This window comes from Saccoglossus kowalevskii, chromosome 22 (assembly GCF_978046115.1).
Source record: "Saccoglossus kowalevskii chromosome 22, keSacKowa6.1, whole genome shotgun sequence".
Lineage (NCBI taxonomy): Eukaryota > Metazoa > Hemichordata > Enteropneusta > Harrimaniidae > Saccoglossus > Saccoglossus kowalevskii.
This window is the reverse complement of record NC_140662.1, coordinates 22,651,351-22,664,872: the sequence shown is the minus strand read 5'-3', so window position 1 is coordinate 22,664,872 and position 13,522 is coordinate 22,651,351. Positions and strand designations below refer to the sequence as shown.

The 13,522-nt window shown below is 34.9% G+C and overlaps 1 protein-coding gene across 1 annotated transcript in view; it reads left to right on the top strand.

Moving 5' to 3' along the window:
• Positions 1-8,047, top strand: part of LOC102802378 (transcription factor Sp2-like) — a 28,621-nt gene extending 20,574 nt beyond the window's left edge. The window contains exons 3-5 of the mRNA XM_006825784.3: positions 4,943-5,225; positions 6,416-6,615; positions 6,991-8,047. Coding sequence (XP_006825847.1) covers positions 4,943-5,225; positions 6,416-6,615; positions 6,991-7,415 — 908 coding nt within the window. The 3' untranslated portion in view covers positions 7,416-8,047. The remainder of the gene's footprint in view (positions 1-4,942; positions 5,226-6,415; positions 6,616-6,990) is intronic.
• Positions 8,048-13,522: the final 5,475 nt, after the last annotated feature.

The window sequence follows — 13,522 nt, the reverse complement described above, 5'->3', positions numbered from 1 at the left end:
ATTTTTATTTGAAACTTGTTATTGGGCTCGTCTATTTTAGAATCAAATTAAAGGCCTTTTACTTTCTTCTAATGCCTAAATTAGATTGACATCTAAAATAGAATATTTCCAGTATGTATGCCCATCCATGTCTGAGAGAACACATACATTTTTAGTCTATTTGTCATCATGGTCACTCTATTATCCACAGCTTAATGTGTCATTAGATAATGGCATCTATTTCGGCAATGTCGTTCATCCCAGTTACCCTTTTGGTATTGGAGCATATTTTGTTGTAGTTACTGGGTAACAACAATTTTGGTATGCAGCTGGGTTCTTTAGTGCCTTATCTAACATTCAATTTGAATATGTACTCGGAAATGCTATTTTTCTTCTGATGTTTAAGATTGTTTGTTTTTTTCTCGCAAAGTCAGCATTTTTTCTTCTCATCATGGGTGTAGTACTTCTGCAACGATTGTTACTTGTTTTGCTTTTCGAAAAAAATAAAAAGAACTTTAACAAAAACACAGCAGGGCTGTTCAAGCGCAGATAGGCAGAGCGTTTACTCTTTTCCACTTCCTGAATAGAGAAGTCTGTCAACCCGTTGGGTTATAGAAATCAGCCAAGACAAAAGCCTGGATAATAAACAAACCAACAAGGAGTCATCAGTAAGTCAGTATTTAGTCTTTTGCAAGAAAATGAAGCTAATTTGGGTTTTGAGAACAAATTTGTATTCAATAAAATCAGTGGCGTTAGAAACCTCAAGAGCTCCCAGTGCTATTGTTTGTGTTGCTTCAACACAGAAGTTTGTTTGCCAGAACATTTTTTTCTCTCTCTCAAAAATGTATTTTCAGGTTCCAGTTTCAATGAATAAGTCACTTGAAACGTCAATTTGAAATTTGAGTGAAAATTAGTTAAAAAAAAACTATATCATATTTATTTCTTGTAAAAAACATTAGAAATTCATAAAAATATAATCAGACAAATTTGATCGTAATATCTTTGTGCGTGATGTTGTATGGTGCCATTGACCTTTTTTGATCTGAAGTTTTGGCTGTATGTATAAAATGTTTTGGTCTGGGAGAGCAGTCATTAAATGTAGCAGTGAAAAAGAAAAGTATTTTTTTTAATAGTCCATTTTCAATCATTTATTTCAACGTTACATTAAACTTGAATTAATTAGTCGGTATCCTTCGAATGAAACGTTTTGTATGAAGAATTTAATGATCTTGCTTTGTTTTGCTTTTTAGTTGTCTTTTTGTTGTCAGATTGATTGTCAATTTATGCTTTTCGTAAGGTTGCCATCTGCCCTGAAGTAAAGTGCTGAAAAGAAAATAATCCCAGAGGGGTCATGCATGGTTTCTGTAATGGTCTAATTGCAGGTTGAAATATTGAGTTGTCCATAGACAGAGACTGATCATGATGGATTGTGCTTTTCACCCCCACAATAAGATTTCACAGGTCACTTCTTCCCGAGTGATCAATGGATTCAAGATTCTGTACATAGTAGTTTAGATTAATTAGGCGAAAGAATTTCCTTGGGCCACTCCAGTCCAGTATCATCACAGGACTCTTTAGCTTACTTGTCATTTGCAAACACTGAGGTCATTTGGTCTCCCTAGGTAAATATTCTTTGTCACACTACCAGCTTTTTTTTTAAAATAACAAAAAAAAACAAGTATTTACCTAGGAACTGGGAGGAGGGTGACGGCAGAATATGATAATGATAAAAATTTAGGACCTTTTTCTGGTTCCTTTAAGAGTTATGTTAAACAGATGCGCTTGTCAGTATAAAACATTACGTATATGTATATTAAATAAAATATACATCTCTGAATTCATTGATGGAACACAGTCTGTGGGGCGAGGGTGTGGCAGATAATATTTCTGATTATTTTTGACACTCGGCATTTATGATCATCGTAAAAAAACACAAACAATGTTTTTAACGTAATGCCTTTTGAAATTAATGACTGAAATGCCCTATTTTTTGAAGTGATTGATTAACGGGTAAAAATTAATAGTACGAATAAAAAAAAATACCACAATGGTAGATAATTAAACTGTTTTGTCTCGTAAGATTAATTATGCAAAATTATTTGTTGGGATGTTGAAATAAATCCTTTCACGAAATTTTGCAAACGATTTTGCCTATAATGCCAGAAATTGTTCATGTTTATCATTAATTTATGTTCTCACTAATAGGTCTTGCTTAGTCTAGAGGATATTTTTAGGTATGTTTTGCGTTGATTCTGAATTGGGATAGAATTGCTATTAAAATTCTTTTTCTTTCTCATTATCATTTGAATATCGGTTTTGTGGATTTTGATATCGTTAATACCCGTTTTTTTAGGTATATATATATATATATATATATATATATATATATATATATACCCTAATCCTAACTAAAGTCAGATGAAATATTTTGTACTGAAATAAATAAAATTGAATGAAGAAATAGGGAAACCATTATTAATTACATATATTTTTTTTTTAAAAAACAAATTTGGTATTTTGAAGTTGTCACTTATATACAACAAAAATTGTTTATCTGGGCTTTTCAGTTTTGAAGCTTTATGTGACCTCCATGTGTCACTTATAATGTAGATTTGGTATATTGTGAAATGAGATTTTTTGTAACATTTTGTTAGCTTTTGTTAGCTACAACTGAACCTACATTTAAAACCGATAAATAAAGCCGATTCCAAAGCAGTAATTTCTATTCCATATTGATATGAATTCTCAACGTTTTGCATCAATTATCAAACAGTTGTCTTTTCATGGGAGGTATGAAATTGATTGAAAAAAACCTGATTTGTGTGCTTGGAAAAAAGCAAAAGAAAATTAAAAAATGTGTTATTTTATTGAGTACTGTGGAATACTTTATTTTCGCTGGAATTAATTTTCGCTGAAAAGGGTTTTTGGGAGTTTTGCTTGGAATTTATTTTCACTGATTTTTGATGAGATTAATGTAAAATATAGGAAAAAATGTATATTCGCTGGTTTTTATTTTCACGGAATCATCCCTTTAGCGAAAATAGTGAAAATAAAGTATTCTACAGTAGTTTGTCACAGAAGTGTGCACATAAATTATTAGTGAATAGCAAATACTCCAGACTTTTGTTGTTTGCCTTTTTGAAAAGTCAATTGTGAAAGCAATAAATTGTAACAAAATAAAACATGCCTACGGTAAATATTTATTTTCAAGGGGAAAAATGACATTGATAAAATGGTGTGGAAATAGAAAGGAGACCCGTTTTTGTGGGAAAGAGAGCAATATAATACCTTTAGTGTTTTAAAAGTTTGAGCAGGAAATTTGACTTTTTGTCATCTTTTACAAAGTAAATCAGCATAATTTTAGTTATCAAGACCATTTATGGAAAAAAAAATACACAAAAGCAATTTTGTCTGATTTTATTGCCATGGTTTTCACTGTTTTCACGTGTACTGATTTGGTAGCTATCGTTAAGGGCCCTGCTTTTGTTCTTCTTCCTATTGTCTTGTTCATCATATCACAACCACGCTCACTTGGTCGAACTAAGCACCAAACAAAAGATGCAGAAATGTATTCCGGGAGGTTTTCTCTTTGTCTCTGAAAAATTCCCTTGTGGCTATCAGTTACTAGTGTCACATGATCTAATAAGCTTGATTGTATATCTGTGTATTCTGGTATCAGCTTTTTCTTTGTCTCTACTCTACATCAGTGACGAGTCGCTCCTTTGTTTAGGTTTAGTAATTGCAACGTGTGAAGCTGTGGTCACCAAGCAACTGAATCACCGTTACTCAATCACTCTGCTCAATTTTTTTCTTGAACTGTTTCCCAAAAAAAGTCGTGGACACCATGACAGAGAAAAGCGACTTTGGAATTGTAATTACGTGATTGTTTTCATACTTATTTATTTTGCTCATATTCATTATCCTTAACATTTTATACCGATAACAATTGTTGGTTAACAGCCAACTGAAAGGCCTCATATAAATATGTTTTCAAAAAGAGTTGGAAAATTGCTTTCATCGGAAAGACCCAAGCATCTGTGTAAATCAAACAGTTTCCCTTTATCAGTAGATCAGTTGTTTGAGGCATGTTCTGTCCATCAGTCAACTGGTTTTGTAATTTGATAAAAGCCACAACTTGCAGAAAGAAAGAAAACGAACAATACAAAAATGGAAGCAAAAATTACACAGAATTGCTATTAAGAATAAGAAAAAAATTAATTTAATAAAGCAAGTTGATTTTTTTTTAGAAAAAAAGATGTTACTTTTTTTCCCATTCAGAAGTGAGGTCAAAAATCAGCACTGCAAATTGATCGTCATCGGCAACCACATCACTCGAACAATACCAAGAAAAAAGCATAATTCAGTTTTGGGGTCAGTTGAAAATGAGTGCCATCAATCAAATTAACATGTGCGAAGCCAGGTGGTGTCGTTTAATGAAAAAGCCTCTTCAAATCATATACCAACTCAACTTACCCAGTTTTTTGTCACTCTTGAATAGCACGTGCATATGTTGTGATACCGACCTTTGACCTCAATAACCTCATTTCAACATGGTTTAGTGATGGCGGCCGCTGTATTGTGTTGATACTTATAATCATTTACAATGTTTAACTAAAAAATAAAATAATTGTGAAAATATACCAAGCTGGTGAAACCATTATTCTTAATTGTTTGCATACGGAAAAAAAAAAAAATCTTTCCCGTTCTGTTTGTAATGTTTTCTTTAGATTCCAGGACAGAAAATGATCCATATTATTTGTATTTCTTTTTTGTTTGTTGTTATTTCACCCTGGTAGCAGATATTGCTTTTGTTTGTAGTTATACAGAATTTTACAAAACTAGACTAAATAACAAATACTAAAAGCTCATTTTAGCATCTGCGTTGTTTTTAATTGAGCTTATTCCTCTGTATCCATTTATCAATATTTATATTTCTCTTTATTTTTGATTCTCTTTATCACAGGACAGCAAATAACCGCTCAGGACTTGAATGAATTGACACGATGGCCACAGGCAACGCAACCGCTTTTTCAGACCGTAACAACGCAGGCGACTGCGCCATCAGTTGTGGCTGTTACTGCAGCAGCAGCTCCAGTGACAACAACAACCATTGCGTCACCAACAATGAACGTCAGCACGCTGAGTCCAACGCAGATTACACAGCAGCCTCAAGTACAGATTGCCCAATCAGGAAAGAGATTGCGTCGGGTGGCATGCAGTTGCCCAAACTGTAATGGCGAGGGAAGGTAAGACTGAACTTTGAACATGTCAGATTCCTTTTATTTTGGAGATAGTTTCCTCGGTTGCTGTCACCTTACTTTTCTAGTTGTTCTCATCACTGATGCCAATCATGGTCGATTCCTACTTACCTGGTTGCACTGTTCTCATTCGCCCATACAGCAGCTTTTCACACAATGAAAAATCAGATAAGAATACTTGAAAAATCACTTCCCAATCCTCAACGATCGTTTCCTGATCATAAATGCCACTTCCAAGTAGTAAAACCAACCACAATGTCAATTCACCCTCGTTTTGAAAAAAAAAAGTGCATTTAATATGAAGTGCATCGTCGCTCCCACAGTGCTTTGCGGTTCACACAGGAAATGACATTATGATTGACATGAAAAGTCAAAGGTTAAAGTCAAAGGTTTGGCTTGTAAATTGTGACCCCCTTCCTACCCCATTAGTAATATGTTTGGTCATATAGAATTTTTCTTAAATTCTTAATCGTGTGTGTTAAGTCAGTCTTCATCAATTTTCCTACAAATGGTGACAACTTAGCCTTAATCATGTAATTGTTGTGTTAAAATGGACCCTCCAATAGAATCACTGGTAAACCTGTAATAATGTTATGTCAGTATTGTTTAACCTTTTCACCACTAGTTCCCCTTTTTAATCACAAATTCACAAAATAGTCCCGTGTATAGTCTGCACTTTCCTTCAGAAGAGTGGGACAAAAATTGACAAATTTTTTGAGTAAAAACAGAAAATTGACTCTAATTTTGTCTGTTAGCTCCAAAATTAGGGTTCATTTCCAGAAATATTGAAGAATTTAAGCAAAAAAATTGCAGACAAATTTGAGCGAGTTACTAGTAAGGGATTTTTTGTATGTATTAGATTATTCCCGTAAAAAAAAAAATACCGTGAAATAGGCATAAAGCAAATACTGTAGATTGCTTTAATTTCACACATGATCAATTTGTTTAGTTGTGTAGTGCTTCGTATTGGCCATCTGTGTCCCACATTTAAAGGCTATTGATTGGTGGGTTGATCTTCATAACATTTTGTTCAATAAAAACAGAACTGTGATTCCAATCGTATATATTTTGATCTGAAGTACATAGTTTTTAAAAAAATCGAACAAATTTTTGAATTTAAAAAAAAAAATCTCTGAAGTGCCAAATGTGTCTCAATGTTATCACGTTGCTTTCAACAGGAATAACAGTGAGGCGGGGAAGAAAAAGCAACATATATGCCACATACCGGGTTGTAACAAAGTCTACGGCAAGACATCCCACCTACGCGCCCATCTACGCTGGCATACAGGAGAAAGGCCATTTGTTTGTAATTGGTTGTTCTGTGGAAAGCGCTTCACCCGCTCAGACGAACTACAGAGACACAGAAGAACACATACAGGTATGTAGAAATTAGTTTAATTTGTCTGCGTTGTTAATTTTTTTTTTTTATTGGTGAACTCTATTCTAGTTGAGATCATTAAAATCATTATTCAATAGTTGATGTAATCCTGAAAAAAAAAATCTTAGAAAGCCAACAAAAAGAGTATTAATAATTATTTGATGCTAATAGTTTTGCTTTCATTTCGTACATCATTAACTGTTTGATTGACCTCTACGTCGGTGAACAAAGAAATGATAAAATAAACAGAATTGAGCATCTGTCGTTCCCAGAAGCTTGTCTGATTGCATCATCTCTTCATTGTAATGTCCCACTGCATTTAATTTTGTTTCTCAGATTTTCATGTCTGTTTTTTTCCCCTGTTTTTATTTCCAGGCGAAAAACGTTTTCAATGCTCGGAATGTTCAAAGCGGTTCATGCGAAGTGACCATCTTTCTAAGCACTTAAAAACCCACCAAAATAAGAAAACACCAAATGGTAAACCCCCGCCGAATGTCAACAATAATAATCTTGGTAATGGCACTACACTGGTGAACACTGCGGCAGCTTTGCAGCAACAACAACAACAACAGCAGCAGCAACAACAACAACAACTGTTGCAACAACAGCAAGGCCAGGCCATAACTCAAGTCACCACGACGACTGCAACCATGCCAACCCCCACCATTATCTCTGTGCCAACTTTACATGATGGACATCTTCAAGAAATTCCAGTAACTGCCATACCGATAATCAGTGCTGTTCCGCAACAAACTGCTCAAGTCGTCCCGGTAACTGAATCCTTGCCAGGAAATACATAAATACAATTCTAAAACAATTTTTTTTTTGAATTTTCAATAACGAGCATCTCACCTAACCTCAGTGTCTGTAAAGTTAATGTTTTGTGTTACAATCTAGTTACCTTAGTAACACCTGCATTACCATATCGAGAAGTGTTTTCATTGTGTTAGTTTAAGGAAAAAAAAGATAACACGTTGTGTTAGATATATACAAAGAAATGAGACATCCGAGTCATAACAAGATCATTGTCAATTCTTGTGCCTCATTAATAAATTTTTAGACATGTTTTAACAGAAATGGTAGAAATCATGTAAATAGTAATCATTATGGAAGAAAACCTTTAAAAAAAAAATTATAATATCGATAACCCACCTAAGGGGCTGTCTCAGGCACTGTCGTCTCCCCCTCAACGTGTCTACAAAGTATTACTTTATTTGAGGGTCATCCTCTTGTGTCAAAATAATTTATTGATTTTTCCACCATTTGGTTATTATATATCAACTCTGTCTTTACAGAGGGGTTGCAGGCAGTGCTTGGAAGAGCCCCATTTTTTTATATAGGAATTTGTGAATTTGTTATAGGATTTTATTTTTTAGAATATAATAAAATTTAATGGTGTCATATGGCGGAGGTCAGAAGTGAAAGGTCAAAATCTATGCCGAATGTGTATATTTTAGAAGAAAGTTAATTTATTTTGTTTTTAGTCATGTATGTAAACCGTACAGAAGCATTTTTAGAAGAATTAAGATGCTATGTACTTCTTGTTCAATTGCTATAATACAATTCTTGAAAAAAAAATTGTTCAAACCATTCATTTGCATTGCTTTTCTAAGACTTTTCTTGCTGTATAGTAGATCGCCCTCTATAGTTGGAAACAGCAATCACCTTGAGGAGAGAATAGAAAACAAAGATATTTTTTAAATATTTTTTGTGTGCCAGCAAATAATATATTAAGCTTAATATTTGGCATCAATATTTCATATTTTTATTTGAACTTGTGCCTGAAATCCTAGAAAAAGCTGCCCATCGTGACCCTTAATTATGGAGCAAGACTACGTCAATAATGGTAATTGTAAATAGAGGGCAGTGTTTGCATGTACTTGAGCAGGTTGAAGTGTTGTTGCCGTGGTAACCATTTTTATACCTACCTTTTTTTTGTCTGGATGCTTCAAAAGATTTTTTCACTGTTAATGGCTGTTCAAGATTTATTGTTTTACTTACGACTGTGATGCCTACTTTCAGTTCTGCTATTTGTCAGAAACTTTCTCAAATGACTGATATATTGATGCATATTTGTATTTCACTAACATCCCTAACGTTAAAAAAAATGCATCTTATTATAAAACTTCAGTCTACATACTCATTTTTTTGTATGAAAAATCTAAAAAAAATTTAGTTAATGGATAACTAGCATTATTAGTCAATAGCACTGATATGGCCCAGTCGATAGCACTGATATGGACCAGTCAATAGCACTGATATGGATCAGTCATTAGCACTGATATGGACCAGTCAATAGCACTGATATGGATCAGTCATTACCATTGATATGGACCAGTCATTGGCATTGATATGGACCAGTCAATAGAACTGATATGGACCAAGCTAATATCACTGATATTGACTGATAAATTTTCACCTTAGTACTAAGATGAGCAAATATTTTAGTACTGAAGTATGAGTTATGAATTTAACAGTTCACGGCTTGAAAATAGGACACTTAAGTATTGTACTTCCATTCTTGCACGGGCTGGCACCTTTTTTAGTCCCTGTTCGGATGGATTCCGAAGCTTATGTTTTAATGTCGGTGCATTCAGGTGTGTCTGACATCCCTGCTTTGATTCACTTCAAAAATGTTACAGATAGCTAGTACATATACACATGCATTGTGTTTGTGATCAAAGATGGCTGACTGTTGGCCATTTCATGTCTTGTCTGCATTTTCGTCCATATTATTTCAAACATGCTTAGAGAAACACTTCAAATACTGTACTTGTACAATATGGCTTAAATATGCAAATGTTGTCAGTTTGTCATCCAATCAGATATCTCTGCTGGCACCATTATGATGCAATTCAATCTGGCATTCTGATGAGTCAGGAACCATATCTCACACATGTATGTCCAACCTCGTTAAAGGTCTGAAATGTTAACCACGGGGACTATGTCGGGCATAGCTCGTCCAAACTTTAAAATCTAAATCTACTGTTGTATCTTTATCTGAATCAGCCATACTTGTCGTTGTTCGGATGCTCTGGGTATGGCGTCACTGGGACACACTTCTTGCATTAATAAGGAATTTATAGTGGACAGACTATCCAAACATTTAAAATATCAAATGTGCAAAACATAACTGTACTGTAATTAACTAATTATGTCTGAGACATGTATATATTTTTAGCATTACAGATTTGTTTCTATATACAGCAGTTAATCTGGTGAAATGTTTTTACTTTTCATATTTAATTTTAATTTAGTCCGATAGTAGGTTACATGAAGTGGTCTGAAGTTGAACACAGTCTTGGGAGGGGGAGGGAGTGTTACATATCATATCGTGTGTAATATGGAAGACGTCGCTAAGATGGAGTTGTGTACAAGAATTTTACAGTAGTAAAGGAAATAGGTATGGGATTGAAGTGACAAAAGGGTATTGGACGAATAAAAACGTTTTTCTTTTAGTATGTTTGTCGCCGCATAATCGCTGTGCTTTTATTGCAGCGATCAGTCATTCTTTGCAGATGACTGGAAACTTAAAAACCCACCTATCAACTACACCTGTGTACTGCTACCTCTCTATGTTCGTTGAAGTTTTGACTGCATTTCTTCACTATTTTATAGAAGAAAAAAACTAGATGTTTCTATAATTTATCAGTGTTTTACTACACCTGATATTTTTTTTAGTTTATTCTCGGGAAAAAAATCACCGTAACTTGACTGACAAGTTGTTCATATTGATGTGCAGTTTTGTAGATTTTTTCTGATGTACCAGAGTATACAAGAAAAAAGTATTGGTCCGTACGCTTATTGACAATTTATTTGGAGGTATTTATTAGTTATATTTCAAAATTGGCAGATCTGTTGATCATGTTGTCATGGTAACATTAGACTATGTTGATTACTTGCTCAATAAATGAAAGATCCCCATGAAATTTCAACTGTTCTGTCTTTGTTCCGCATCCTTAACCACTGCATCACTTAGATTCCACCTTGAAGACGCAGTAAACCACTTGCCACTCCTGTCTGCGTATTGAGAGCAGCGTACTCAAACCAATGTACATGTCAAATTGGACAATAATAGTGTCGAAATGACAGTTTATACTTATAAAAAAAAATGACCTTTGCTAGTTACATTGATGCAAAAATTCATAGATTATGTTATAAATACTTCAGAGATCCGCTGCATCTGAGTCCTGCTATTTGTGTATATACATGTACTACCATTAAAAAAAATCCAAACGTGGCATTCAATTCAAATTACATCTTCCTACAACCTGATTCACAAATGAACGTTAGGGTGCTCTTTGCTCTACTTCTTTAATTGTAAAGTAGAAAATTTGATGGGAAATTGAACACTGCAGTAATTGTTGTTGCAAGTAGGTTGGTGATTGCATCTTGTAAACAGAGTGAAGAAACAAAAAAGCTATTATTACCTTTGGGAAAGCCCCATTAGAAAATCTTGTTGGAATAAGAAAATTGAAAAAAAAAATCTTACATATATATCTATTTTAATTTGCGTATTGGTTCGGCCATTTGCTTTTCTGGAGTTGTTAATGATCAGTCCTGAAATGTGTATGTTGCGATATTCCCATAATGCACCTCACTCGGGTGACCGGTTGGGAGTACATTTGTAATTATGCTCAGAGAGCAGTCTGATTAAAAAAAGACTCAAGCTTTATTTATCGTTTGTTTTTTATTTATTTTTTTTAATATCTATTATTTATTCATTTCAGACATGAATTATTTTTTTTTTTCATATTTTTTATTTGATTATTCAAAGTTTTGTTCATCACAAAGCCTGCAAGTGATGTCATTATTTATGTTTAAGTGCAACAGGGCGGCGGCAGAGGGAGCAGGCGCCCCCTCAAAAAAAATGTTAGAGGGGTGTCGCCCCTCGAAAATTGAGCTGAAACCCTTTGTGTCAGCAAAATTTGCCTCTTAAAATGCAGGAAATAACGTTTCAGAGGGTCTAGATTTCAAACTTTTTAAGGGGAGTATGCCCCTGGATCCCCCCTAGTAAGCTCGCACATTTGGCGCGAGGGGTGATGAGTAGATCTCGCCCCTCCATGCAAAATTTAGTGCCGACACCTCTGTGCAAGTTATGATATCATTTCATCATTCGATCAATAAAGTAGTATTTTTTTTATGTCTAGATATTATTTTTTTAATTATATTATTTTACAGTGGTGTCCTATTTTACTTATACCGACACCATTGTAAAGTGACCTTTCCTTTTAATCGCACAAATTGAATTCTCTAAAATAAAGCAAAATGTTTATTCACCACTGAGGGGCGCTGTTCCATAATATTGGGCGAGCAACATAAGAGCTATGGCTAACGTTGAGGAACCGATTTGATGTACAATTTAATAGCGACTATAGATTGAATGATATTGATAAAACTAATCACTATTGGTCAAAATAAGTCGATAGCGAGATGACTGAAATCGCTAACGACTTGTGTTTATCGTAATAGGTTGTAATACATACGTCACTGACGACGTCACGGTACAATGTACTTCCAACCAATGGGCAAAGTGGTTTATTTACAAGATTGGGGCTTAGCACATTCGTTATAATTTATGCATTCATTAATAGCGGAGTTTGCTTCTAAGTCAATAAAGGTTTGTTTTTTGTTTGTTTTTTTGTCGATAGCAGCGTTGGAATGTTGTTGATAACCACAGTTGAGGGACTGTGTGATAACGAAACGTGAAGAGTGCTATTTATTGCACTGTCCCTGTTCGCCATATACACCAAGTGAACGGTGAGGGCAGTTGACTATGAGCCGAGTCATTGTCTCATGAGCAGAACCATACGTGCTAGTAACGTCCGAAGTTTAAAGCGGGGGAGTCATCACTTACGCAATCGTCAGATGGCCATAGCGTGTCATTGTTTACAAACAAGCGTGTACCCATGAGCCTTTGCGTTTTTAGCATGTGTTGTTATCATCGCTTGGGACTCAATCCCCGCGCGTGCGCAGGTGACGACCCTTCCGCTTTAAGTTTAGAACGAGTTCATCTGATCCAATAAACTGCCTAAGTAACATTTTCGACGATCCTAATAACAGTTGACACGACACTACACAGATTTTGTTTCTAAAAAAAATACCACGACACGCGAAAATTAGAAGGCATCTGCATTCGTTTTTGTGAATGTGTATGACGAATTAAAAAGGGAATACATGATTTTTGTTGGATTTTTCATGTATTTCGGATGTACTTTGCACAAAGTAAACAGGCTGCTTTCGTAGCACATGGAATAGTATTTAGTTTAATGCGCATGTGATTTGAAATACTGAATGTACGTAGTAGCAATTCGGTAAGATTCATTGAACGAATTATATTTTGTACGCCCAGACAACCTGTTTACGATCGCATACTATAATCCAGCGCGCATATAAATATGCAAAAATCAATGAAAAAAAAAATACAAAATAATTAAAATATTCATAAAGTTTCTCAAATCCCTGACACGAAACAAAAGCCCATGTTTACATCTAGACAGGGGCATGTAGATATTCGTCAACGATATAAGACTGATTGCTTTAATTTGTCACATCGCGTTCAATACGGGTCTCATGCGACGTGCGCAACGACAGTGCTGGCAGTAAATTGACTGGACGTGATTGAGCATTTTTGACACAATTCCGTCACTATGTCTCAACTCACCGAACTTCCTTGCACACATAGCGTTTTGGTAGCGTACTGTACTATTTGTTACCAGGGCTGCCAAATGCCCCGTCTCAGTCGCAGTTCAGATCGTTTCTGTGGTTGGCAACGTTCCGAGATCAGTCGAATTTAGTGGTCCATTTCAGGCTTACTACTTGTATAAGAAATCGTATCGGCGCTCACGGTCAACGCTGCCAGAGACCAACGCTGTCCAAGTTTCCGAGTACTCGCAAACGTATTTGT